This window comes from Aotus nancymaae, unplaced genomic scaffold, assembly GCF_030222135.1.
Source record: "Aotus nancymaae isolate 86718 unplaced genomic scaffold, 86718_ANA_hifiasm-v0.15.2.pri h1tg000058l, whole genome shotgun sequence".
NCBI classification, from domain to species: domain Eukaryota; kingdom Metazoa; phylum Chordata; class Mammalia; order Primates; family Aotidae; genus Aotus; species Aotus nancymaae.
Window position 1 is genome coordinate 10,356,920 of NW_026988472.1, and position 26,139 is coordinate 10,383,058.

General features: G+C 49.9%; 1 protein-coding gene across 7 annotated transcripts; it reads right to left on the minus strand.

Moving 5' to 3' along the window:
* Positions 1 to 1,105: 1,105 nt before the first annotated feature.
* Positions 1,106 to 25,875, minus strand: HDAC6 (histone deacetylase 6). Of its 7 annotated transcripts, none has more exons than XM_064364363.1 (29): positions 25,859 to 25,875; positions 23,901 to 24,023; positions 23,687 to 23,815; positions 23,463 to 23,551; positions 20,922 to 21,006; positions 20,772 to 20,812; positions 19,976 to 20,072; positions 19,733 to 19,830; positions 18,588 to 18,692; positions 18,399 to 18,467; positions 10,916 to 11,042; positions 10,741 to 10,806; positions 10,588 to 10,647; positions 10,430 to 10,519; positions 9,984 to 10,090; positions 9,827 to 9,894; positions 9,421 to 9,589; positions 9,204 to 9,332; positions 8,838 to 9,006; positions 8,298 to 8,431; positions 7,338 to 7,406; positions 7,034 to 7,226; positions 5,468 to 5,617; positions 3,266 to 3,440; positions 2,479 to 3,149; positions 2,286 to 2,399; positions 2,003 to 2,149; positions 1,781 to 1,909; positions 1,106 to 1,533 (listed from the first exon to the last, which is right to left on the minus strand). In XM_064364363.1, the coding sequence occupies exons 2-29, from the start codon at positions 23,991 to 23,993 to the stop codon at positions 1,465 to 1,467; spliced, it is 3,642 nt and encodes a 1,213-aa protein (XP_064220433.1). In that variant the 5' UTR covers positions 23,994 to 24,023; positions 25,859 to 25,875; the 3' UTR covers positions 1,106 to 1,464. The 7 variants fall into 7 exon arrangements, with proteins under 7 accessions (XP_064220433.1, XP_064220434.1, XP_012327077.1 ...); XM_064364364.1 differs by lacking the exon at positions 25,859 to 25,875 and adding an exon at positions 24,922 to 24,938; XM_012471654.1 differs by lacking the exon at positions 25,859 to 25,875 and adding an exon at positions 24,741 to 24,838.
* Positions 25,876 to 26,139: the final 264 nt, after the last annotated feature.

Sequence of the window (26,139 nt, forward strand, 5' to 3'; positions counted from 1 at the left end):
TGCAACGCCGCGACCCTGCCCCCTGGGGGAGCACAGGGTCGTGCCTCAAAGGTGGCTTGCGTGCAGACATGTGGGTGCCACAGCGGCCTCTAGGGGTGCACAGACGGCGGCCAGACTTTCCTGTGTCCCCTGCAGCGCCTCCTGTCGTGTGTGTGTGTGTGTGTGTGTGTGTGTGTGTGTGTGTGTGTGTACGCACGGTGGGGGTGGGGGTGAGATTTTGACCAGGATGGCGAAGCTCTTGAGGCTGTGCCGCCTCAGCTCTGTTTTTTGGTAGGCCTCAGCTGTTTTTTGGTAGCTTGGGAGAAAAGAGGACACTGACAGAGAGGAAGGGTCATTCTGTCAGGGAAGAGAGCCGCTGATCGGAGGCTGCTGCCTGTCAAGCTACACATTTCCCAGGCTCCCTTGCAGCTATGGCAACCACATGCACAGTCCTGACCAATGAGAGGGCAGCAGAGGTTGTGGATGGGGCATCTAGAGGGCTCTTAATACAGGGCAGCCCCAGCCCTTTCCCATCCCTCCTCTTCTTGACTGGGTGGGGCTGTGGTGGTCAGCTTGGGATCATAAGGTGGCCATGAAGAAAAGTCCTGGAAACCTCAGCCCCCACTTTCTTGAGCTGCCAAAGCAATTCTCATCACATGGGAGAAATCCAACTCCCAGACTGTCCTCCAATTTCCCACCTCTGGTCAATGGCAGGCACCCCTTCTGCCAAGAAACTACCATGACCACCATATTCAAGTTAAACTTGGACCTCCCCCCATCCCCAGTCAGGCAAATGACACAGATGGGAAAACAGGCCTGGTGAAGATACTTCCTATTAGTTTTCTTGCCTTCTCAGCCTAGGGTGTGGGCGTGGCTGGGACTGGCTGTAAGGCCCCTATTTCTAAGGCAAACACCCATTTTCTCATGGATTCTACCATTTCATTGCGGGTGGAGCCAGTCAAGATGGCTGCTCTATTTTCAGTTAGTTTTTTGGGGGCAATGGCTGGGCAGGGGATTGACCTGATGGAGACCCACTCCCTCATATCTTTATTACTCATCGGCTCTGCTGGCCAGGGATGTAGGGTTCTCCACCTGCTCAAAGTCAGAAGGCTTTCTCCAGGTTTTGTAACAGCTTGTACTTTATTATATATGCAACCTTGCCATGCCTGCCAGTTAACTCCCCTCCCGCCAATGTTATCCTCATGATATCAGCTCCCTCTTGGGGCCACTGAGCTGTCCCCCTTTCCTTCTGGGCTGGAGTAGTGGTGCCCCTCAAGCAGGCAATGGGCAGGGGGAGATCCACAATTAACCATCGCAGTTCTCTTAAACGTATTAACACTTAAATAAGCACTCTTGGGGAGATACAAAGGATATTCAAGATGGGATGCAGTGGGAGGCTACCCCTCATCCAAGGTACAGGCTGGAATGAGCTACAGCTGGTCTATCGTGGGCCTCAGAAGGTGAAGAGGGAGCGTATTCTGGGGCTTAGTATGGGTGGGGCATATCCTCCCCAAACTTGTTCTGGTGGGCGACGTTCTTCACATCTAGGAGAGCCTGAGGAGGAGACAAAAATAGGGCAGGTGAGAGAGAGTAAGGACCCCTCTACCTCCGCTGCAAGGCTGCCCCGACTCCAGCCCTCAACCACTCTGTCTTTTGGACTATCCCACAGCCCCCACCCCATGCAAAATAATCACGAGGCAGCCATGCAGAGGGGCCTGTGGTCTCCCTTTACGCAATCACAGAAGGGGTGTGTGTGAGTGGGGTGAGTGTGCATGTGTTGAAGGGTCTACCCAGGGCCCACCTGGTGGTGGACATAGGCCTGACAGTAGTAACACCAGGTCGACAGGTCGACGTAGCTGAGGACCAGCGGGTGTCCAGAGTTTCCATGGTGTCGGAGCATGTGGGCATTGATGTAACGACCACAGTAGACCTGAGGTTGGGGGTGTATCAGGTGGGGGTCAGCACCCCCCTGCAGTTTGCTCCCAGGCCAACCTCCGCCCCATCCCCTTCCTCTGCTCCGTACCTGATAGCAAGAGAGACACACCCAATTCTCTTGGATTGCTCCACAGTCCCCACAAGGTTGGGTCACATCCAGGCCTGCTGCAGGTATGGGGCATACTGCCACCAAATGGGGACACCAGGGCAGTGGTGTCACAGCATAAAATATGGCCTGGAGTGGGTGGGCAAAACTGAGTAAGCTGAGGACCCCATCTCCCCATTATATGTTTATACATCACATGCTCCTACCTGGAGACACAAATGGGCAAGAGAAGGAAGCCACAGTTCCAGCCTCTCCCTGAGCTCACCTCATCAGTGAGGCCCTTAGATCCCTGCATCAGCATCGTATCAGCCATGTCCTGACCTCCAGCTGCCTCTCCTAGTAGGTTCTCCTCTCCTGGGGCTTGAGATTCTGGGGCCCCCTGGACATGCAGAAGAGATGTATCAGAGAAGTCAGATTCTTGCCCCTTCTTGCCCCTACCTGGGTGTGGTGGGCCTTACCTGAGATTCGCTGCCTAGCTCCAAGGTCCTGAGACTCCCAATCAGTGTACTGGGAGATATCTGGGGTGTAGTTCCCCACACGGGTGAGGTTGGGAGGGTCTGGTGGTCTGTGCTCAAGGTTAGAGGAGTTTGGATCAGCTTGGTGCCCCCTAGAGCTTCCTCTGACGTAGTCTGGTCGTGTGTGGCTCCCTCCATGGCTGCCTCTGAGGTGGTCTGGGCCAGTGTAGCTCCTCCTACAGCCTCTGAGGTAGTCTGGCCCAGAGTGGCTCCCCTAACAGCACCCTCTGAGGTGGTCTGGTCCAGAGTGGCTCCTCCCACAGTTTCCTCTGAGGTGGTCTGGTCCGGAGTGGCTCCCCCGACAGCCTCCTCTGAGGTGGTCTGGCCCAGCATGGCTCCCCCAATGGCTGCCTTGGAGATGGTCTGGGCCAGTGTGGCTCCCCCCGTGGCTGCCTCTGAGGACTGGTCCTGAGTGACTGCCACCACAGCTGTCTCTGACTTAATCTGGTCTGGAGTGGACTCTTCCCCAGACACCGAGATGACCTTTCCCATGCTTGCTTCCAGAACCTTCTTTTCTCGTATGATCATCCGCTCAGCTAACGTAGGTTTGGCTGGTTGGGGTGCCTTCTTGGTGATCAGCTTAGAACTGGAGGGTCCTTCTTTGTCTTCTACCTCTGGAACCAGGGAGGAGATCCTTGAGTGTGGGTGCTGTCCCCCTTCCTGCCTCTAATCCCTGCTCCCCAGCCCCCTCCTTCCCTGAGTTCCCCCTGTGGTCCCCAATTCCACTCACTTATGACCCGTAAGCTGCGCCAGTATCTGCGATGGACTTGGATGGTCTCAATGATTGAGGCCAGGGCTCCTGTCAGTGGGGGCCGTGGCACGGTCAGCAGGGGTGGCGGGTCTCCAAGGAGGGAGCGAGTGCAGGCAGCCATGGACTCTGAGATGGACGTCAGGTTATAACCACCCTTTGTTAAGGAAAAGGGAAGGGAAAGGCATGGTGGGGGTTCATTGGGGAATCTGGAAAGCAACATGTCCTGCCTCCCCAATCCTCCCAACTGAGCCCTGCAAATCTGGAGCGGGAGGGGGGAGTACTGGGAACAAGTGAGCAGAACCCACACCTGTAAGATGGGCGGCACCCATTGTGTAAGGTGGTTGTTGTGGGGAGTAAATTGTGATGTAAAGTGCAAGATAACAATACTGATAAAACCATTAGTAATAGCTGACATTATTAAGTGTTTGCTCTGTGCCAGACCCGATTTTAAGTACTTCATGCATATTAACTCAATCCTCACAACCACAGGCGCTCAATCTACACCAGAACTTGCCTTCATGCCATACAGAAATCCGTCTTCACACTGTCCAGGAACCCCTGGCCTCACATCATACAGTAATCACTGATCTGACCTGCATGAGACGCCTGCTGTGAACCCATACAAAAGCCCCTGCCCTGATCTAGTATAGGAACAACTGACTCTCTCTCCATATGGACTCCTGTTCTGACTTTCTTTACACTCTACAGGAATCCCAGTTGCTATTCTTTTTACAGACAAACTGAGGCAAAAGGCTGGGCACAGTGGCTTACGCCTGTAATCCCAGCACTTTGGGAGGCTGAGGAGGGCAGATTGCCTGAGGTCAGGAGTTCGAGACCAGCCTGGCAAACATGGTGAAACCCCGTCTCTACTGAAAATACAAAAAACTTAGCCGGGCATGGTGGTGTGCACCTGTAATCCCAGCTACTCTGGAGGCTGAGGCAGGGGAATTGCTTGAACCAGGGAGGTGGAGGTTGCAGTGAGCACTATTGCACTGCAGCCTGGACAACAGAGTGAGACTCCATCTCAAAAAACAAAAAAACAAAACTGAGGCTCAGAGTGGTTAGATGACTTGTCCGAGGTCCTAACAGCTGAAGAGACAGCACTGGGGTTTGAACTTTGGCTCTCTGATGGAGTCATCTGTGTTTTTAACTCCCACCATGCCCTGTCACAAACAGTACTGGGCACACGGTAAGCGGAACTTTTTGCAAGCCACTTAATTTCTCTGTGACTTATTTTCCTCATCTGTAAAGTAGTGAAAATAACAGCACAGAAGGTTGCTGAGCAGGTTAGTATCTGAACAATGCATAACAGTAACCAGGGGCTGGATGTGGTGGCTCACACTTGTAATTCCAGCACTCTGCGAGGCTGAGGTGGGTAGATTTCTTGAGGCCAGGAGCTCAAGACCAGCCTGGCCAACATTGTGAAACCCCATCTTTACTAAGGGTACCTGTAATCCCAGCTACTCAGGAGGCTGAGGTGGGAGGATCATTTGAACCTGGGAGGTGGAGGCTGCAGTGAGTTGAGATTGCACCATTGCCCTCCAGCCTGGGTGACAGAGCGAGACTCTGTCTCAATTTAAAAAAAAAAAAGAAAAAAACAGATCTACCAGATCCAGCATTTACCATATGCCAGGCATTCCTCCATGATTAGCCAGCCTCATAAAGATGAGGAAACTGAGGCACGGGGCATGGGGATATTGAGTCACTTATAAAGGTCAGTGAATTTTCTTTGTCCCAGGAACTTGTTAAAGGCAGTTCAGGTAATAGTAAAAAACACAAACCCTGGAGCCACGCTGCATGGGTTCAAGTCCTGGTTCTGCCATCTGTAAATGTGCCATCTCAGGCACATTTCTTTCAGTCATCTAGTCATCACACCTCTTTGTGCCTCAGTTTCCCTGATCTTGAGAGGGGAAAATAATGAGGTAAGCTAACCCTGTCTCATAAGGCTGCTTTGCCAAGTAACTAAATGAATAAGATACATGAAGTGCTCAGAAGAGTGCTTTGCACATAGTGAGCACTCAAAGCTGTTAATGTTGCTGTTATTCTTATTACTACCCAGTATGTGCCAACAATCCCAGGCGGGGACACTTAAAGGAGATTTCAGGAAACTATCCTGAATGATAGTGCCAAGATTCCCAAACTACCCTCCCACTGTGGGAAAAGGTACCAAGAGAGAGTTACCTCTAGGATAAGGATAATGCGGCCACTGGCAAGGCCCATCAGCAGGTGGGTGAGGTGGGCATAACCCTCAGGTGATACCTGGCAGCCCCCCAGCGGGTCCCCCCGTGCAGCGTCAAAGCCAGCTGAGACCAGCACCAGTTCTGGGTTAAACTGAGGCAGGGAGAGAAGAGACGTATAAGCATGAGGGTAAGGGCTTTTGGTAGGCAGTAAGTGATGGTGACCCAGAGACATGGAGAAAGGGACAAATGAAGAAGATATGGAGATGCAAGTCAGAGAGATGGAGACACAGGGCCTGGAGACTGGGAGATGCAAAAGCAGGGACTGAAAATGAAGAGAAGAAAAGAAATACAGACTCACAGATAGAAGAAACAGATGCAGATTTAGAGACATGGAGACGGCAAAAATGGACAGATGGGGACATGAGACAGAGTCATGAGACCAGACTCAGATGTCAAGAGACTGCCAGGAGAAACAGAGAGACAGAGACATGTCCTCACACACACACCCCAGGGTCAAACGCGGGACACACATACACAAGATACAGGGTTTTATATACATAGTGCCAAAGAGAGGTGCTCGCACACTTCCGTAACAGACGATGGCAATGCAAGCATCACACACAGAGAAGATGGTCACACAAAGCCACACGTACTGCCACACAGACAGTCCCATACGGACCAGTACTACGTATCTGCACTAGTCATGCACACACATACATACATGGTTCCTTAAAGAGGACAATAACCCACAGCCATCCTGCACAGTCACGATCATACACATGCCATCACCACACAGCCACAACAGCCACATGCACTCTGGTGTGTCCACAAGAGCTGGTCGCTTGCACATACAGTTGTACACACACAGAAGGCTGTCCTGGCCACCCATGCATAGTCAGATGCACGTGCAGATCCAAAGATGCACACTGGCACCCAGGGTGACACAGTGGTGCTCACACCTCCTCCCCCTCCCTCCCAGAGTCAGCCATACACAAGCCACTGACCCCCCCAGCTCACACAGAGGGAAGGCAGCTACCTCCCAGTCAGAGACACACACAAACAGCCAGGGCAGACAGACAGTGACTGCTGTCACACACAGCCCTCCACATCCAGAGGGTCCCATACAGGCTGTCACAGAGATGGCTGCATTTAGTGACACACAATATCACACCCATCACACAGAGAAAAGGTGGTGAGAAATACCCACCTGCACAGAATTGCACACACATACTAAAGCATTTGTGATAGCACACATATACAACACAGATCCAGCCAGGACACGGGCCACTGCTGCATAGCCAGAAGGCCCTCACACACACACAGGCAAGACAGTCACTCACACAGTGTCACACAGAGAAGGCAGTCATGTACAGCCACCTGTGCAGTCAGACAAACACACAAGGTGATCACAGTCATCAACTGCCCCAGTAGCCTCATTAGTCACCCTCGGGCTGTCTCATATGATCAGCCACCTGGCAGTCAGACGCACACATGCCGAGGAGGCAGGCCCAGGCTGCCACCTGCACAGGTGTGTCACATACATCCTGAGATCTATCCTGAGCTTTACCTCGTAGGCAATAGGAAGCACCAGGCGATGCCAGGCAGCTAGGTAGTCAGCATCACCTATGCGGGGCCCATTCCATGCCACGTTGACGGTGAAGCCTGTGCCTGCAGCCTGGCCGATCTGGCTGCTGGCACCCTCATCTCCCATGGGGAAGAAGGTGCCATGATCGTAGCGGTGCAGGGACACATACAGTACACTGCCAGGGAGGGGGTGGGAAGGGGGCCATAGCTGGTTAGGGGCTCCAGTACCCCTGAGGTGCTCACCCATCTCCCTGACCACACCACAGTCCCTGACTGCAGCATCTTACCTGGGGTCATCCTCAAACATGTGCTGAGTTCCATTACCATGGTGGACATCCCAATCCACGATTAGGATCCTGGGTAGGAGGCAGAAGCTCAGTAACCTAGGATACTCACCCCATGGAAGAGGGCTGGGCTAGACCCCTGGGGTCTGCAGAGATATTTAGTGCTGAGTGGCAGGACCCTGGGTCCTGTCAGTTAAGGAGAAAAGTATGATCCTGGGGTCCCAAGGGTTGCCTCATAGACCTGAGCAAGTGCTTGGGGCTGGACCTTGGGCTCTTTTGGGTCATTGCTAGGGAACTGGACCTGGGCCTCGGGCAGCTAATGCTGGGGGCTGAGTCCTGGGTGTTCTGGAGTATGCATCGGGAGCTTGGACCTGGGTTCTGTTGAGACAGCTTCTATAGGCCAGAAATGCTGGGGTGGGACCCTGGATCCTGGTGTTTGTTTGTTTGTTTGAGATGTAGTTTCGCTCTTATTGCCCAGGCTGGAGTGCAATGGCATGATCTCAGCTCAACCGCAACCTCTGCCTCCCAGGTTCAAACGATTCTCCTGTTTCAGCCTCCTGAGTAGCTGGGATTACAGGCATGCACCACCATGCCTGGCTAATTTTTGTATTTTTAGTAGAGATGGGGTTTCTCCACGTTGGTCAGGCTGGTCTTGAATTCCCAACCTCAGGTGATCCACCTGCCTCGGCCTCCCAAAGTGCTGGGATTACAGGCGTGAGCCATTGTGCCCAGACCTGGATCCCGTTTTATAAGCGCCCAGGTGACACAATCTGGGGGCCCTATCTAAATAAGCACTGAGAGGCTCCATCCTTGGTCCTTCTCTGGGTAAGGGTTGCACCCTTACTTCTTTCTGGGGAAGTCCTAGGAGCTGGACCATGGGGTATGATGAGTAAGCAATGGGCTGGGGGGAGCTTCCAGGTCTCCACAAGGATCAGGATTTGGGGGTCCCCAGGGAGTCCTTACCGCAGGGCATGCCCACTGATAGCCTGGGCATGGCGAGCAGCCACAGCCACAGAGTTGAAAAAGCAAAAACCGCAAGCTGTGTCCTGCTCTGCATGGTGTCCTGGGGGACGCACCACAGCAGCACCATTCAGAACCTAGGGAGCAGCAAGGTGCTAAGACTGGACAGCCTGCCCTCCAGCTTGTCCTCCTTCCTTTCTTCCCCCTTTTTTTTTTGACACAGGGTCTCAGTCTGTCGCCCAGGCTTGAGTGCAGTGGCACAGTCATGGCTCACTGCAGCCTTGACCTCTCAAGCTCACCTTGGATTCTCAAATTGCTAGGATTATAGGCATGAGCCACCGTACTTGGCCACCCTTCCCTTCCCTTTCTCCAGTTCCCTCCATTATGCCCCCAGCCTCTAGGCCTGCCCCTTCTTGTGCTCTTCCCCATGGCCCCTTTCCTCAGACCCTGCTTGACTCTCTCAGAGCCTTCAGAAACAGCAGGTGACCCTTTTTCTTCTATTCTCCCTCAGGTCCTCCTCTCCCCAGCCCACAGAGAATGCACCTCTCCTGAGAGCACAGCCTCCACCAGGCGGCAGGCAGCACCAGTGGCAAGCTGTGCGCAGGCAAAGGTGCTGGGGCAGATGTAGATGGAGTCAAAGTTGGAACTCTCCCGGTGCAGCTCCCGGGTTTTCATCTTCTCTGTGGCCCGGAGACGAGCTACATACTCAGCACTAGAGGCACAGAGAGGAGCACCAGCAGGACGGTGAGGAGGGTCCGTCCCCTTCCTGAGCCCCACCCCCAAGACAAGAACTTCAGCTCCTCTCAAGTCCCGCAGCAGCTCCCCAGTAGGGGGGAATCCCAAGCTCCAGTCTCTGAGACCTCCTCCACAGTCCTGGGAACCCACCCACCCTAGGCACTGGGGTCTGACCTGTGGCAGGTGAACAGCTCAGCCTCTGTGGCGGGGCGCGGTGGCAGGGTGAGGCAGCGCCCGGCAAGTCCCAGCTCCTCCAGACGGCACATGATCTGCAAGATGCGCTGGGGTACCTCAGGGTGGTGGCTAGTGGTGGGGGAACCAGAGGTAGGGGCTTAGTGCCTGAGAGGGAGGAACCACCAACACCTACTCATCCAGCCCTCCAACTGCCTACCTGTCCCACAAGTTGTAGTGATTCATCATACTTTGGTCATAGACCAGCCCTGTGCGAGACTGTAGCACCGGCCATGTCAGGATTGGAAGCACTGGGGGCTCCCAGGGTCCTTCATCCTCGCTCTCCTCTACATTGTCCTCCTCCACGTTGTCCCCTTCCATGGTATCAGCTACAAGGGGGAGGCCACGTTCATCCTACCCTCTCAATCTGAATCCCTGTCATATTCTGGAACTCAGGTGACCCAAACAGAAAAAGGGTGGGAGGTCTGAAACCAGGACCCAGGGAGACACAGGGCCTGACCCTCTCCCACCGAAGTGGCCTAGGTAAGTCAGAGGAAGTCTGAAGACAGTCTCCCCTAGGGCTCATCCCATGCCCAGCCCCACCAAGCCCACTCCCCACTTCCTACTTGATCTCACAAGAACCTCCCAGAAGGGCTCAAGGGCTTCTAGAGCACAGGAGACTGAAGCCTGGGCACTGCAGGGCAGGACAGGAAGAAAATATGATGCAAAGAAACGTGGGCGGGCAGTGAGGCTCCCGCTTTCCCCTCCTCCACCTGGGCTCACCTCCGGCAGGGGGCACCAGGGGACTCCAGCATGGGGCAAGGATCTCCCAGAAGGGTGTGAATCGAAGCACTGACGCCTTCAGCCAGGGCACGGAGGTTGTAGCCACCCTGGGGGAAGGAGTTGTGAAGGGGGGTCAGTAAAGGACCAGAAATGACCAGGGAATAATAATAATAATGATAATAATAAGAGAGTGCATACCAAATGTCAAGCAACAAGGAACTTAGAAGGGGGCCTCACTGAATTCACTGGACAATGATATGAGATGATTACCATTATTATGCTTGTTTTACAGAAGGAAAGCGGAGACACAAAGAAGTGAAGTGACTTATGCAAGGTTGTCCAGCTAGTAAGTGAAATGCTGGGCCAGGAACTCCTGTTGGACTTGAAAGCTTCGTTCTTAAGCCCTCCAGGATCCACAGGCTGAGGGACAAAGGTGAGTCACTCACCTCCAGAGACAGGATCAGCTTGCCTCCTGCCAGACCCATGAGCAGGTGGGTTAGCTGGGCGAACCCTGCTGGAGTGGCGGCCATTTCACCCTGGGGGGACATGGAGGGTCAGCCTGGCTCCATGCAGCCCACCTGCTGCCCCAGGGAGCCTGAATTACCTTGGGGTCCCCTTGCAGGGCATCAAATCCAGCAGCCACCAGGACCAACTGAGGCTGGAACTGAGGGGGGAATGTACTCCATGAGGCTACCTGCCCTCATGGCCCAACTTTCAAGGCCTCTCCTCCCCTCAACACACCCCAGACCCCCAGGACCTCAAGGGCGACTGGCAGCAGGACGTGCAGGAAAGCAGCAATGTAGTCAGCATCCCGCATCCCCACCTGCAGACACAGGAGTGTGATGGGGGATGTTCAGCCACCTGCCCTGAGCCGCAGGCAGAAGGGTGGGGCTGGACCTCACTTTGGGGGCAGAGGGTAAGTGGATACTGACCTGGTTCCAAGGCACATTGATGGTATATCCTTGGCCTTGGCCAAAACCTGTGGTGGACCAGTTAGAGGCCTTCAGGTGGGGCCAGAACCTACCCTGCTCGTAGCGGTGGATGGAGAAATAGAGGACACTGGGGACAGAAAAAAAAGAGGTAAGAGAGTTGGAGAAGAGTCAATCCCCACAGACACCCTCAACCCAACAGTTGCTAGTTTCCTCTACCACTCATTTCCCCATTCAACTACTCATTCATTCTCTCATTCATTAATTTCTCCATTAATATGTAATACATGAATCCATTCTTCCATTAGTTTACCCTTATATTCAGTCATCAATTTACCTATCTTACCATTTATTCATTCTTCCCCTTATTTATCCATTACCTCATTCACTCATTCACTTAGTCTCTCACCAGAACCCTTCTCTCAGCAAATATCACTGCCCCCCCAGTGCCCACCCAATTTCAGGCTCAGCTCAAGGGCCTATCCCAGATCCTGGGGGCTCCTGACTCTGTGGGGTACTCTAGATCATGTTCACCCACCACCTGCCCCTATGACCAAGGCAGTAACAGCAGGTCAAACCCTGTGACAATGGAGGCTCAAACGGAGCATGGGGCTCTTAGCTGGGGGGAGCCAGCTAAGGCTGAAAAGAACCTCAAGCCAGGCTGCGGGAGCTGGGTGATTCTCTAGAAGGAAGTGGAGAGACCTGGGGGGTAGGGGTGAGACTTGCTTCTGTGGGTGGAACTGGAGAGGGGGTACTGGCTGGGGCTGCCATGAGGCCAGTGAGAGGGCAGTTGCCTCTCCCCAGTGCCTTACAGGCCACCTCTACTACTTCTTTTATTTTACAGGCGAGACAGCAAGTACTTAAGAGGGGTGAGATCAACACGCAAAACAGATGCTGAAAAGATGCAGTGCACATGCTTTGACAGAAAGCCCAGCAAGGGGCCATGGGAGGGCTTAATTCTGACTGTGGAAAGCAAAACGAATAATCTATCAACCATCTATCCTTCTATCTGGTCATTTACCCCCTGCCTTATTCCAGAGAGGATCCAAGGCAGCTTTTTTAAGGAAATCCAAAAAAATAGTGGTATGCAATGAATCTAGACAAACTTAAGAATCACATTTTAGTGTGTTGATAATGTAGTTGTAAAATTTAATGCAAGTGATATAAAAAGATTCTTAAAATTGAGGGAAAAGATCTTGGAATTGGGGAATAAAAACATGCAAAAGCTCTGGTCTTGAGTGGGTGGAGGATGATTGTTTTATTTTTGACATTGATAGATAAATCTTGATTCTAAACTTTTAGTAAGTTAATCATAAGAGAAAGAGAAGCACAGTAGGACATAAAAATTATGAACAGGGGGCCAGGCGCAGTGGCTCACGCCTGTAATCCCAGCACTTTGGGAGGCCAAGGTGGGTAGATCACTTGAGGCCAGGAGTTCGAGACCAGTCTGGCCAACATGGTGAAACCCTATCTCTAATAAAAATAGCAAAAAATTTTCTCAGCATGGTGGTGTGCGCCTGTAAATCCCAGCTTCTCAGGAGGCAGAGGCAGGAGAATCGCTTAAACTTGGGAGGCAGAGGTTGCAGTGAGCCAAGATGGGGCCACTGCACTCCAGCCTGGGTGACAGAGTGTGATTCTGTCTCAAAAAAAAAAAAAAGAAAAAAATTATCATCAGGGGAAGACAGGAATAAAGAAAAGATCTGAAGAAAGCTGACTCTAAAAGAGAGCCATCAAAGTCAACAAAGAGCAGAACTAGCACTCAAGGAAGCTAAGTTTATAAAGAAACAGAAGGGAATTTTAAAATAAGTTCATACACCTTCAAATTAAATGGTGGATTGATAGAACGGGTTTACCTCCTCACCCTCCTACCACCCCAGTCAAAGTACAGTAAAGATACTGTAAATAAACAGCAACCCAAAAAGACAGAGAGTGGAAGAAAGGATGTCAGAGAATAAGAGACTTCAGTGAATTTCTAGAAAGTAGAATTTGAGATTCCAGGGGCCCCAGGGTGCTCTGTCACATGCTGAGAAGGGGGCACCAAAGATAACCTGAGGTTTCCCTCCTAGAGAAATCCAGTACAGATCCAGGTCAATGCACACAAAACCCCTTCTGAAGAGCCAATTCACTGAATCACCAATGCACCAGTCACTTGTTTCTTTTAACTACTTAGTTTTAGATCATCTGTTTTCCTTGTCTTCACAAAAGCATTTTAAGGACTGCCTAGTTTGTCTCCCTGCTGCTGGAGTTTAGAGACAGAGATGTGGAGCTGGGAGACCCAAGGGCATGGAAATGCTTTTTTTTGTTTGTTTATACATTTTTGTTCATAAGGAGCAATGTACTGAATATATTCACAGTATTTTACATCTGTGTGTGTAGTCAATAATGTACCCACAGGCTGGGTGCAGTGGCTCACGCCTGTAATCCCAGGACTTTGGGAAGCCGAGGTGGGTGGATCACCTGAGGTTGGGAGTTCAAGACCAGTCTGACCAAAATGGAAAAACCCTGCCTCTATTAAAAATACAAAATTAGCCAAGCATGGTGGCACATGCCTGCAATCCCAGCTACTTGGGAGGCTGAGGCAGGAGAATCGCTTGAACCCAGGAGGTAGAGGTTGTGGTGAGCCAAGATCGTGCCACTACACTCCAGCCTGGGCAACAAGAGTGAAACTCCGTCTCAAAAAAAAAAAAAAATAGTGTACCCACAAAAAAACACACAGCTATAGCCTCCTATGCATTTATTCAAACAAAAAGAAAGATTAATGATATTAAAGGATTCTTTGGATGACAGAGCCTAGGCAGATTACAAAAATAATTATTGCTAATCTTCAGGTACAATACTTAGGTAATGCTTTTCTTTTCTTTTTTTTTTTGAGACAGAGTCTTGCTCCGTTGCCAGGAGCCAGGCTGGAGTGTAGTGGTGCAATCTCGGCTCACTGCAACCTCTGCAATTCTCCTGCCTCAGCCTCCCGAGTAGCTGGGACTACAGGCGTGCGCCACCACGCCCAGCTAATTTTTGTATTTTTAGTAGAGACGAGGTTTCACCATGTTGGCCAGGATGGTCTCGATCTCTTGACCTCGTGATCCACCCGCCTCAGCCTCCCAAAGTGCTAGGATTACAGGCGTGAGCCACCGCGCCCGGCAAGGTAATGCTTTTCTTAAAAAGTGTACTTATGTTTTAGAGATGCATTCTGGAATATTTACAGAAGAAATTATGTGGTATCTGGGATTAGCTTTGAAGGAAAACAGGAAGAGGGCAGTGTGTACAGGTATAGATGAAATGAGATTGGCCAATGAGTTGATAAATGTTGAAGCATTCAATTCCAGAAGCCAGAAGTGAACAAAAAAAAAAAGAACACAGGAGAAAAAAATTAATAAAGATAAAAACAGAAAAATTAATGCAGTCTAAAACATTAAAATAAAATTAAAAGTATAAAACCACAGTAAAACAGTAGAGATGACCAACAAAGCCCAAAGCTAGACTGGAAAACAGACACACCTTTGACAAGGCTGAGGGAAAAAAGAGATGTTACCCCAAAGAAGAGGCCTCCTTTGATCTAACATCTGGCAGGATCCCATCTAATGCCTGGATCCTTACCCACACCTGCTAAAGTTGCAACCTGTGAGTGGACATTCTCTGTCCCCGTTCTGAGGAAATGCCTTTCAGAAAAACAGACCCACAAACACCGCAGCAGAGTAGTCCTCTGACAGCCCCCTACAATGGGCCTTCATTCTTGGGTTTAAAAAGCCAAATAAAGATGGCCAGACATTTGAGGAAAACCACCAGCACGAAAGAGAAGGACCAAGAAAAAATAATTCAAACAGCCTCAGAATGAAGAGACATAATTCAGACAACAGAAGAAACTTAAAGCACTTCCTATTTTTTTTTTTTTTTTTTTTTGAGACAGGGTCTCGCTCTATCACCTAGGCTGGAATGCAGTGGCAGGATCTTGGCTCACTGCAACCTGTCTCCCATGTTCAAGCGATTCTCCTGCCTCAGCCTCCTAAGTAGCTAGGATTATAGGAGCGCACAACCACGCCCAGCTAATTTTTGTAATTTTAGTAGAGACGGGGTTTCACCACGTTGGCCAGGCTGGTCTCAAACTCCTGACCTCAAGTGATCTGCCCACCTCGGCCTCCCAAAGTGCTGGGATTACAGGCGTAAGCCACGGTGCCTGGCCAGCACTTCTAATTCATACTCTATAAAAACAGGATCAGGAATGAGAAGGCATAGAAACAGAGAGGGAAAAAGTGCTTTTGGAGATTAAAAGAGTATCTAAATACATAATTCAACAGAAGGGCTTAAAGATAAAGTTGACAAAATCTCCCAGGACACAGCAAAAGAAAAGAGACAGAAAACACCAGGCGCAGTGGCTCACGCCTGTAATCCCAGTACTTTGGGAGGCCGAGGCGGGTGGATCACGAGGTCAAGAGATAGAGACCATCCTGGTCAACATGGTGAAACCCCGTCTCTACTAAAAATACAAAAAATTAGCTGGGCATGGTGGTGCGTAATCCCAGTTACTGAGGAGGCTGAGACAGGAGAATTGCCTGAACCCAGGAGGCGGAGGTTGCGGTGAGCCGAGATCGCGCCATTGCACTCCAGTCTGGGTAACAACAGCGAAACTCCGTCTCAAAAAAAAAAAAAAAAAGAGACAGAAAACATGAGATAAAAAATAAGAAGCCTAGGCAACATGGTGAAACCCCATCTTTACAAAAGATAAAAAAATTAGCTGGGTACGGTGGTGTGCAACTGTGGTCCCAGCTACTCAGGAGGCTGAGATAAGAGGATTGCTTGAGCCCGGGAGGTCGAGGCTGCAGTGAGTTGTATTTGTGTCATTGTACTCCAGCCTCAGCAACAGGGCAAGACCTTGTCTGAAAAAAGAGAGAGAGATGTAGAGGATCAACCCAGGAAGTCTAACATCTGACTAACAGAAGTCCTAGAAAGAGGACAGAAAAACAAAGAAGAAATTATCAAGGATCTAATAGAAGACAATTTCCAAAAATTTAAGAAAAGCATGAATTGGCTGGGCATGGTAGCTCATGCTTGTAATCTTAGCACTTTGGGAGGCTGAGGTGGGCGGATCACAAGGTCAGGAGTTCAAGAGTAGCCTGGCCAATATGGTGAAACCCCGTTTCTACTAAAAATAGAAAAATTAGCCAGGTGTAGTGGCACATGCCTGTAGTCCCAGCTACTGAGGAGGCTGAGGCAGGAGAATTGCTTGAACCCAGGAGTCGGAGATTGCAGTGAGCTGAGATTGCACCACTGCACTCCAGCCTGAGAGACAGAGTGAGACTCTGTCACAAAAAAAAAAAAAAAAAAAGAAAGAAAAGCATGAATCTTCAGGTATAAAATGTCTACCTACTGCTAAGCAGAGTTAAAATGTCTACCTTCTACTAATCAGAGTGAAAGGGCCAGGGTAAAAGTTTAGAACATCAAGGCTAGGTACAGGCTCATGCCTTGTAATCCCTGTGCTTTGGGAGGCTGCAGTGGGAGGACACTTGAGGTCCAGATTTCGAGACCAGTCTGGGCAACATAGTGAGATCCTATCTCTACGAATAATTTAAAAAATTATCTAGGTGTGGTGGCATATGCCTGCAGTCCTAGCTACATGGGAGGCTGAGGCAGGAAGATTGCTTGAGCCCAGGAGTTTGAGGTTACAGTGGGCTATGATCATGCTACTATACTCCAGCCTGGGTGACAGAGTGATATCCTGTCTAAAAAAATAAAAAAAAAAGAACACCAAGATAACCTTGCAGAGAGGAAAGTAGAATACTTGGAAAGGAATGAAAAGCAGACACCTGTCAGCAACACTGAATGCTGGAAAATAATAAAGCAACGTCTAGAGAACAATCAACCTAAATTGGATAAGGGGTCACAGGAACTCAGGATCTATGGGGAAAAAGTGAATTCCCTGTAGTCAGCTGGGTAGAAGCCTAGATAAAACAACTACTACAGGTTGAACATCCCTAATCTAGAAGTCTGAAATGCTCTAAAGTCCAAAACCTTTTTTTTTTTTTTTTTTAATTTTAGAGACATCCTGCTCAGGAACTAAACTTTTTTTTAGATGAAGTCTCGGTCTATCACCCAGGCTGGAATGCAGTGGCATGATCTTGACTCACTGCAACCTCCGCCTCCTCAGTAGCTGGAAATACAAGTGTGTGCCACCACGCTGGGCTAATTTTTTTTGTATTTTTGTAGAGACAGGGTTTCACCATGTTGGCCAAGTTGATCTCAAACTCCTGACCTCAGGTGATCTGCCCACCTCAGCCTCCCAAAGTGCTGGGATTACAGGCGTGAGCTACCGTGCCCAGCCCTAAAATCCTAAACTTTTTGAAGGCCTACATGACACTCAAAGGAAATGCTGACTAGGGTATTCTGGATTTTAAGTTTTCAGATTAGGGATGCTGAACCACTAAGTATAATATAAACATTTCAAAATCTGAAAAACTCTGAAATCTGAAATACTTCTGGTTCCAAGCACTTCACATGAGGGATATTCAACCTGTATTTAGTAATGTCCCCTACCGACAAGGACTTGCTCAATAACTTTCTGCAGGAAGGGTAAGCTGGTCCCCTCCTGGAGGGAAGTCTGGCATTGTATACCAGATTTTAAAGCATGCTGACCCTCTGACCCAAGCAATCCACTGTTAAAAATTCATCCTACAGATAGACTCAGAGAAGTGTAGAATTACATATTTACTATTCATGGTAGAAGTGCCTGTAATAGCAAAAACTGGGAAGCATCTTAAATGTCCTGGGGTTAAATAACTAGAGGTACAGTCATAAAATTGAATACTACAAAGAACAATATGCTTTTAGAGGTACTAACATGGAGGTGTCCCAGATATGCTGTTAAATTAATAAAGCAAGTTGTTGAAGAACATGTGGAGAATTATTCCATTAGGCAGTGTGTTGTTAGTGATAATAATAAATATTCATACATCTACAGAAAAAATCTGTAAGGATATAACCTAAACTATCAATAATTATTTTTGAGGTAATGGAAATTAGAGGAGACTCACTACTTCAGATACTTCTGTATTATTTGATTTTTTTAACAAATACATTGTTATTTATAGATAATATTTTTTATTATCTGCTGACAAGATAAACAATCATTTTAAAGTATTATCCTAATCAGAAAAAATAAAGCAGTAATTTGAGGTTCATTCCAATTCAAGGATAAATCAGTGAATAAGATCTTCAAATATTTGTGGGTCAAATCCCATTTCTCCCAGTTCTTCTCCGTGTGACCTGTTAACCTATAAGCCTCAGTCCCCTCATCTGTAAAATGGGGAACCCAACAGTCCCTGCCTCAGAGTGAAATCAGGAGAGACAGCAGACACAGAGAGTAGCACAGATCCTGATCCCAGGATAGGCCCCATGAATGTGAGTGCCTTTCCCTCTCTCTGGACCCTTTCTGGCTGGGTCTGTAAGGGTGAGAGGTGGCTTAAAATCTAGCACCTAGGTGGGACTTGGGGTATACCTGGGGTCCTGGTCGAAGGTGAACTGTGTTCCTTGACCGTGGTGCACATCCCAATCCACGATAAGGACCCTAAGAGCAGGAGAGAGAGGGGACTCTGTGGAAGGGGATCAAGGTGAATCTAGGGGAAGAGCCCAGACCAGGACACCCAACCCCATGCCACCCCCATCACGTCTGCCCTCTGTTGCTGACCTCTGGATGCGGTGTTTCTGTTGAGCATAGCGGGCTGCCACAGCCACGTGGTTGAACATGCAATAGCCATCCATAAGACTGTGTTGGGCGTGATGTCCAGGAGGCCTGGGCAGGACAAGAAAGTAACAGACTAGGGTGTGTGGTGGGGTCCTCCTCCGCAGAGACAGACTATCCCCTGCTCTCTAATCCTGGACCACCAATTCCTTTAATGCCGATGCCTAAAAATCTGCCAGGAATTGAGTAACGGAGGCCTTCGAACTCTCACCCCCTGCCAATCTACTGCTCTGTCTCCAAAGGAGATTTGAAAATGTTTATTAAAACGATTAATGCATACATTCTCATAGCCAGTCATTCTGTTGCAGGAACTTAGCCCACAACCTGTATTTTAAAATGGGTGAAATAACATTTTAATTTTATGTTAGTATAAAATAACATTTTATTTTTATAAAGGTACTAGCACGTTTGCTGTAGCATTTTTTTTGAAACAGCAAACGACTGGGAAGAACCAAAATGCCCATCAGTCGGGGGCTGATTAACATAGAGTGCATTTACACAATGGTGTTCTACCAGGCTCCAAGCTACATACTGTTGGAGAAAGTTTTCCAAGATGTGTAAGTGAAAAGATGGCATGAGAGAAAGGTTTCCAAGATGTGTAAGTGAAAAGATGGCATTAAGTGAGTATGTCATGTTACTACCATTTGTGGTTAAAAACAGGGGAGGGAGGAGAAAGCCTTTTGCATTTCATCAATTCTGGGATGCCAATGATGATAAGATGTACCATGATTTTAACAACAAAGCAGAAAATACTGCCAATGGAATTTTGAGATGTCACTGTTTTTAAGATGCATCTGGATTTCAAGATGTTACAGATATGAAAAAATGTACACCTTATAATCAATGAAATATGGTATTTATTTCTTGAATAAGACTTTGTGGGAGGACATATGAGTCACTGGTTCCAATGACTACCTCCCACAAGAGGCAGGTGTCTGGGTGACAAGGATGGGAGACAGACTTTTTATTATATTATCTTTTGTACCTCTGGATTTTTGAATCACATGAATATATTACCCATATTAATACATTTTACACTTGAAGAAAGGACTTTAAAAGAATGTAGAAAGTCAAATGCTGGAGAGTCATACCTAATGATGGCCATGCCATTCCGGATTTCAGCCCCTAGGACCGCATCCACCAACCTGAGGACAGAGCCAGTGGCCAGGCAGGCACAGGAGTATGAGTTCTGGAGAGACAGTGGGGAGCCAGAGAGGGAGTGAGGGAGAGAACAGCCCTATCCGCTCAGCTGCTTCCCCTAGGGATGGGTGGGCATGGGGATGGGGGACCCCAGGATTGCCACCATTCCCTGCCCCCACAGTTCTCATTCATACCGGATGAAGATAAACTGAGTCATAGGTATCTGCTAGGACGTGGAGTTCTCCCTCCTTCATGTACTGGGTTGTTTCCATCAGATCAATATATTCTAGGCTAGACACAGATTGGGGATGAGATTCAGGGCCCCATCTCTTCCCTAGCTGAGCCGTCCATACACCAAACCCCTGGTCAAATTAGGGATTGGCTCCCCCAACTGTCAACCTGAAGGAATAGTGGGATATAAGACACATTCTGTTTCTTGCCTAGCCTGCCTCAGTTCCAGTAATATTCTCTGCTCCCCTGCTCTAGCCACACCAAATACTACTTTAAGACCTTTGGCCACACTGGTCCAGCTGTTGTTCTTCCCTTCCTTCAGCTACCCTCTTCATCTGACTTTTTTTAACCTCTGAAAGCTCAGCTCAGATACCCCCTCTGCCAAGCTAGCTTTCCTCAAGCCACACAGCACCAGGCGTCTAAATCTGGGTTCCTGCAGCCCCTGGGGGAACCCCCGATCACTCTGTCCACACATCCACCATCTGTTCACACAATCAGATCATGATAACAGTAATAGCTTACCATGAGCTGATGATACATCAGGCCCTGTTCTAAGCACCTGACACACATTGAACTCTCCTGAGGAACTTATGTTTACTGGTCCCCTTGTTACAGGTGATGACATAGATTCAGAGAGGCTCAGTGACTTGCCCAATGCTGGCCGCAGAGACCATGACATTCCTTCCCAAAGCATTCAGCTTGCCCTGGTTTGTCCAGGGCAGGCTCCTCCCCATCCCTACAAAGTTCCCAAGCCTTCACCTGTGAACCAACATCAGCTCTTCCTTTTCAGCAAACCGGGCCTGGGGAGACATCAGGAATAAAGTGGGGATAAAGGGTTAAGTCATGGGCTGTGCCCAGGTCAGGTCAGCTCTCTGCCCTCCACCCAGTGTGTTGGCTTGGGGGCCTTACCTGAAAGGATACACAGCGATCTAAGAGGCCCTCCTGGATCAGTTTCTCCTTGATGGCATGGAGCCGCTCAGGGCCTTCCGGGAAGCTGGGGAGATGGAGACATAGTCACATATGCATGGGGATCCTGGAGAGCACCACACCTGTTCTCCCCACATCTACTGATCCACAGCTGCTCACCCTAAAACTGTGGTATCAGTCCTGCCTCCCACTGGCTCAGGAGTGTGACCCTCTCTTCACCAACACCACTACTACCATACCCTCCTGCCTGGGCTGTGGCGGCACCTCCTGGGCCTCCCTGCTTTGCCCCTCACTTCCTCAACAGTCCTTTCTGTGCATGGCAGCCAGACACTGGTTGAAACCCTTATCAGTTCATGTCTCTCCGAGGCTCCCATCCCATTCTGGATAAAAGCCAAAGTCTTCCCCATGCCCAGAAAGCCCTAAACAATCTGTCCTCCATCACCTCTCTGACCCCGTCTCCTACCCTTCTCTCTCTCCTTTGCTTTGCTTCACCTACACTGGTCTCTTCCCTGGTCCTCAGTTGAACCAAATACTCTTCAGCCAGCCCTAGAACTTTACTCTAGCTGCCCCATCACCTAGAACACCCTTCTCCCAACTGTCTTCGTGGCTTATTCCCTCAGCTCTTCAGATCCCTGCTCAAATGTCAGTGAGGCCTTCCCTGACCATCCTATTTAAAATTGAAGTCCCTTCCACTGTACTTTCTCTTACTATCCCCTCCCTTTACTGCTTCTCCATAACACTGCTCTTTCGAACACAGTGTATCATTTACTTTTTTTTTTTTTTGAGATAGAGTTTTGTGCTCGTTGCACAGGCTGGAGTGCAATGGCGCGATCTCGGCTCACTGTAACCTCCACCTCCCGGGTTCAAGTGATTCTCCTGCCTCATCCTCCTAAGTAGCTGGGATTACAGGCATGTGCCACCATGCCCGACTAATTTTGTATTTTTAGTAGAGACGGGGTTTCTCCATGTTGGTTAGGCTAGTCTTAAACTCCTGACCTCAGGTGATCTGCCCACTTTGGCCTCCCAAAGTGCTGGGATTACAGGCGTGAGGGGCTACTTTTGTTTATTTATTGTCTGTCTTCTCCCTTTTCCGTGAAGGCACGGGCTTTTGTTTGTTTGTTTACTGCTGTATCCCGAGCTCCTCAATAGATAGTAAATAGGTATTCCATAAAAGAAGTCTTTTGCCATAGTAAGTTAGTCTTAGGTTGGAATAAGGGATATAGATATTAATTGGTAAACACACAAGTATGACAATTAGCACACAATGTCATGGGCTAGGAAAATAAGATCAGGTATTGGGGTAGGGTTTGGCCAGGCAAAATCCTCTTTGAGAAAGTCTCATTGGGATGTGAAAGGTAACTGAAGAGAAGAAGATAGAAAGGAATCTCTGGGAAAGGGGTTGGCCACGGTACAGACTAGAGGCAAGAGGGTGCCTGGCATGTTGGAAGAACAAGGGAACAAGTGTCGGTGAGAAGGATTTGCTGATGAAGTCACAAAGTGATGTGGAGCCAGATCATGTGGAACCTTTGAGGCCAGGATGAAGAATATGGACTTTACCTTGAGGGTAACAGTTTGCCCTTAAATTTTTTTTTTTTTTTTTTGAGACAGAGTTTTGCTCTTGTTGCCCCAGGCTGGAGTGCAATGGCGTGATTTCTGCTCATGCGACCTCCGCCTCCTGGGTTCAAGCGATTCTCCTGCCTCACCCTCCCTAGTAGCTGGGATTACAGGTGTGTGCCACTACACCCAGCTAATTTTTGTATTTTTAGTAGAGACAGCATTTCACCATGTTGGTCAGACTGGTCTTAAACTCCTGACAAGGCAGGCGATCCACCTGCCTTGGCCTCCCAAAGTGTTGGGATTACAGGTGTGAGCCACCACTCCCGGCCTCCTTAAAGTATTTAAACAAAGACAACATCATCTCATACATATTTTTTTACATTGCTTCGTGAACAGACAATAAGGCAAGGCTGGAAGCAGGGGACCAGGGAGGAGGCTTCTGCAAGTCTAGGTGAGTGATGATGATGGTGGCAGTGGAGGTGGTGAGTTGAGGTCAAATGGTGAATATAATTTAACATATAGCCAAAAAGATTTGATGATTCGTTTTGAAAAGTAAAGCAAATGGGAGGTCTTTTCCTCTAGAAAGCCTCCTGGGAAGCCCGGATACTAGTCTAGGATCCTCTATTACATACCCTTGAATCCCTCTGGTCTTAAATCTGTCTTCATTAAACACCTCATACTGCTGTTGGCTGTTTAAGGATCTGCCCTCCTACTCACCAATCAGTTCCCAGAGAAGGGACCCTGTCTGTTGTTCGGTACATTTGTATCACTAACTCTTGGCACACAGTAGGCACTCAATAAATGTTTGTTGGCTACATAGAAAAACCCATTCAAGTGTGAGCCCTACCTCCCCAAATCATCTGCTTCCAGTATCCAGGCTGGGGTAAGAAAGGATTTGTTCTTGCTAATGGCTCTAAGTGTGTGTATTTTTGTGGTTTGGAGACAGCCTGGAAGATCCAGCCTCACCTGTCATCCCAGAGGCAATGGAATTCATTTAGCTGCTCATCCAACACCAAGCCAGTGCCAGCCAGTGCTTCAGCCTCAAGGTTCAGATCCTGCAGAGGAAAAAAAAGGAGACACAGATCCATTTTAGGCCTTGAGTCAGAAGGAACATCCTAAACTGTCCAGGGTGGGGAACCTTTGGGTTTTGATTGTCATACGAGGCTAAATTGCAGCCAGGCCCTGCTCACCATCCCCTGCAGTCCCACGATTAGGTCTTCTTCGATTGCTTGGCCGAGCTTCTTCATTTTGCCTTTCTTCTTTACCTCCGCTAGATTGGGGATGGAGCGGGGAACGGCTCCCTTTTTAATGTTTCGCTTCTGAGAATCAGAGAGAAGGGTCAGAGTCCAGGGCATGGCCAGCTTGCTCCCTCTCCCCCTCATTAGGGCGGGTCTAGGGCCTCACCGAAGTGTCACTGGAGTCCTGAGGGGACGACTGGGGGTTCTGCCTACTTCTTCGCTGCCTGGTTGTGGTGAAATCCTGGCCGGTTGAGGTCATAGCTGAGGAGGCTTCGCCCCTGTCTCGGTTCTGGGGGGGTGGGGCGTGGGTGTTTTAAGGGGCAAGTGTGCCCAGAGGACTCCGCCCCCTCTATTAGATTCCATTCCTTAGGCGATCTTTTTCTCCACAGCCTTCCAAACTCCGCCTCTCTCAGGCCTTCTCCCTTCACTCAGGTGGCCATTCTACCTGGCCCCGCCCGGTCCGCTAGACTCCACCCCTTTTACATGATTCTTTCTCCGGTCCTACCCTTTCACTGAGCAATGAGCCCCCTGGCTCACTCAATCCGTTTTAGGGCCCGCCCTTTCCAACCAATCACCACCCCTTCCACTCTCCCAAGCCCCATTTCCAGACCCTCTAAGCCCGGCCCAGACCCCATTCCTTCACGAACCTGCCCTTTCGGCCTATCTCCCGGGATAATCACCCACCCCTTCACTCAGCCCGCCCCGGCCCCGGCCCCGGCCCCGGCCGGGCCCTGGCCTCAACTCCACCCTTAACGATTCACTTAACTCCACCCCTTATCGGGCCGGACCGGTACCTTCCACTCTGCCAGATCCCGCCCCTAGCGTTTCAACCAGCCCCGCTCCTCAGGGGACTGCCCCGTTCCTTCCACCAGCTCCACCCCCTGCCCGGACCGGACCGCTAACGTTTCGCTAAGCCCCTTCAGCCAGTCCTGAGGCGCCTTCAGTCGGCCTCCACCCCCTTCCCGCCTCCGCTGTCGACGCGGCCAGTCCTCGCCGCTCCACTCACTGGGCGCAACCCCTTTCTCAAACTCCGCCCTTGGCTCGCTCCGCCAAGTTCCTGGCGACCCGTGGGGACGCGAGCGCCCGGGCCTTTCTTTTCCATTGGGCCTGGTCTCTCGACTGCCCGCCCAGATCCCGCCTTCGGAAAGGATCGTGCCTCAAGGCCGCGCCCCTCGCACGAGCCACACCTCTCGCGATCTCGCAGAAGGCGGGGCGGTGCGTCGGCGTACTGCGTCACTGTACTGTGCTACGTAAAAGGCGCGCGCCGCTGATTCGCGACTGGGCTGCGGCGTAAGCTCGCCCCTCCTTCGATTACCACCGCTGTCGTCCTGTATGCCATAGCCGCCGCCCCCTGTCCCCGTCCAGTCACTTAGGAGCCCTCCGGGCCAGCGTGTCGCGAGAGCAAGCAAGGAAGCGTGGGAATTAGGAAGGGCTTCTTCCCTCTTCCCCGCGACTTCCCGCGCGACGCGCCGTGATGACGTACGCGGGCGGGCTCGTTGTGGCTGAGCCGAGAGCGAGGTTGCCACTGGACGTTGGCTGGTGGCGGCCAAAATAGGCGTGGTGACGATGCTAAATGTTGTGAGGATTTTCCGAGTTAGTATTCAGTACGGTGGTACACAGGAAGCACTTGCCGAATGTTAGCTATTAATATTTTGCCGCAATATTCTGGGTGAAAGGAGTCTTAGTGGGGGCAGGGAATGGTAATGATAGCAAGTATGTGACAGGCATCGTTGTAAACCACAATTCTATGAGGTGGTTCCCATTATTAAGGCTGCTTTGCAGATAAGGAAACTGAGGTTACGGGACTTAACCATGTGACCTTGGGCAAGTTACTGAACAGCTCTGTGCTCCGTTTCCTCATCTGGAAAGTTGTGATAATAATAATGCCCAGGGCCAGAATAGACTGAAGGAGGGGAGTTTCTCATGGGCAGCACCTCTCCCTATCTGCCCCCTCCGACGGGTAACCACTGCTCCCAAGCAGTAATAGAAAGTGTCTGTGTGCCTGGGGAGTCGGGGGAGCTGTCCTTGGGAACTCCCTCCCCCGCAACTCCCACTCCGGGTCTAAATGTCAGCTCTGCAGGAGGCCGGTTTGTCCTCCTAATCTCATTCTCCACCATTTCCTACCGGGCTATAAGCTGGAACCGGAGAGATAAGCAGTTCGCAGTCCGGGGGTTCAGCATCGCAGACTGACAGATTGACGGTCTCACCGCCCAGTAGCTGTGCCCTCTGATCCTCTTGAAGATGCCAGTTCCTGTCGCCTCTTCCCTTTCACTCCTCCTACCTGAACCTATCTTGTCTCAGCGCAGAAGAGTTGCAGACCTAAGACCTTTAAACTCCTACACTCACCAAAGAAAACACATACAATGATACACCCACACACAAATTCTAGAGTTGTGATACCTGGA